The 1,696-nt window shown below is 38.3% G+C and overlaps 1 protein-coding gene across 1 annotated transcript; it reads right to left on the reverse strand.

Moving 5' to 3' along the window:
- Positions 1-6: 6 nt before the first annotated feature.
- LOC118745264 lies at positions 7-419 on the reverse strand (the record flags this gene model as incomplete). The annotated part of the gene is made up of 1 exon (XM_036478789.1): positions 7-419. A coding segment is annotated over exon 1 (330 nt), but the record flags the coding sequence as incomplete, so codon positions are not given.
- Positions 420-1,696: the final 1,277 nt, after the last annotated feature.

The following is a 1,696-nucleotide window of genomic DNA, read 5'->3' on the forward strand; positions in this document are numbered from 1 at the left end:
CAGTTTTTCTGGTTTATCGTGATCGCCTAAATCTGCGTCCGTTTCACGTTCAATTATCAATGGCGCTAAATCGAACTTTGACGTTTTATTCGGAGTTTCACAAGAATTTGAATAACTTGAATGTGACGAGCAGGAGTCCTCTTCGGCTATGGCATTTACGTTTATAAATACTTCATTCATTGCAGGCTCTTCTGAGCTGGAGCGTACGCACTTACCAAGTCTTGAACGTCGCGGTACAATAGATTCCTTTAAAAATAGCATTTCATTGTAGTATTCCCATTCATGCGCATTAAACGGGTCTGTGTCAGACGAAAAATAACCATCAGCTCTCTTCATTTGCTTACAGAATCTTTCTCGTAACAACTTCCAGCGCGCTTTGCAGTCACTTCCTGCGGGAACAAATTACTGGCCTGCCCGTAGCTGCGCCCACTTCTTAACAGGCTTCATTACGTTTAACTCTGTCGTAATAATGTAGGTGTGTTTTCGCATATAAACACGGGCGATCGCGAACAGCATATATTAATTTAAAATAAAATTCGCTTTCGATTTTATGAGCCATTTTTTAAATATGTTGCTTGCTTGAATATTGAAAACTGAATGAATGAATATAAAAATTTGCAACTCAAAATTGATCGTACATAAATAAATGTAACAAGATATTTTCATAATTCAAAGTATTTTAAGAACAAGTGTTTAACAAGTAATGTGTATCACTACAGGCTCAACAAAGCATTTGCCATGCTAACTGGTCTCTGGGGTGTGATGAGATTGCAGAATTTTGATGAAATACATGTGATATTCGAGGAAGGGTGTAGGGGGGTGTAGGTGTCTCGAAAAACTTGAGGTGGAACTTTGTTAAAAAGCGCAGGGCGGACGCTCTGTTGTGAATGTCACGCTTTCCCTTTTTACGGTAATTATATGTATATATTTTGAAGTGAAGTATGTATATATGTATGTACATACATTAGGGTGTGTCTAATTTTTCTACTTTGACCCACAATGTAAGACTCCCCCTCGATAGGTTCATTTGCTCATAAAAATGTCCTCCGCGAAAACTTAAAAAAATCGGATACGGGAAAGACGTGCCTCAAGATGTCTAAAGTTACACATAAATAAAAGGCTCTATAACTTGCAAACCTGATGAGATATGAAACTGGCATAGCCATTGATTGATATGAAAAACAAATAACCTTTTTTTTACTAAAGCTCACGTTTTATGCATGAAGCTCCCTGTTCCGCTGTCAAACAATGGTTTTATTTTTATTTCAATAAACTCTGACCTCACAACGCCCTCTTTTATAAAATGATCCTTCAGTTGCATCCAAGAATGATAGAAAACGTAAACAAGTTGCACAAGTGTGACGTCATGCAAACAACGATTCTGTCAAATTCGTTAAGAGAGGAATAGCGGTCCAAAATCGGCGCAACCTTTGTATTCTCTCAATCGTGAGTTGCATCAGTACTGCACACCGTTCCAAAATGTTCCTTGTAGTTAAGTTACCTGTCTTGCAGAATCGCTCATGCGAGTAAATTCCTTATTTAATCAGGCGGTGGCTCAGTCCTCAATGTCCTCAAAGCGCTTTAGATTGCGTATATCGACGGCTTAGTGGAACATCGACCTATCTCGAAGATCCTATTCCACGCAGGAATGTATCCTCTTTTTGAAACATAACTTCACATTTATACCTTCTATAAA

The sequence above is a fragment of the Rhagoletis pomonella genome, unplaced genomic scaffold, assembly GCF_013731165.1.
Source record: "Rhagoletis pomonella isolate Grant_MI unplaced genomic scaffold, Rhpom_1.0 Rhpom_scaffold_00008, whole genome shotgun sequence".
NCBI classification, from domain to species: Eukaryota; Metazoa; Arthropoda; class Insecta; order Diptera; family Tephritidae; genus Rhagoletis; species Rhagoletis pomonella.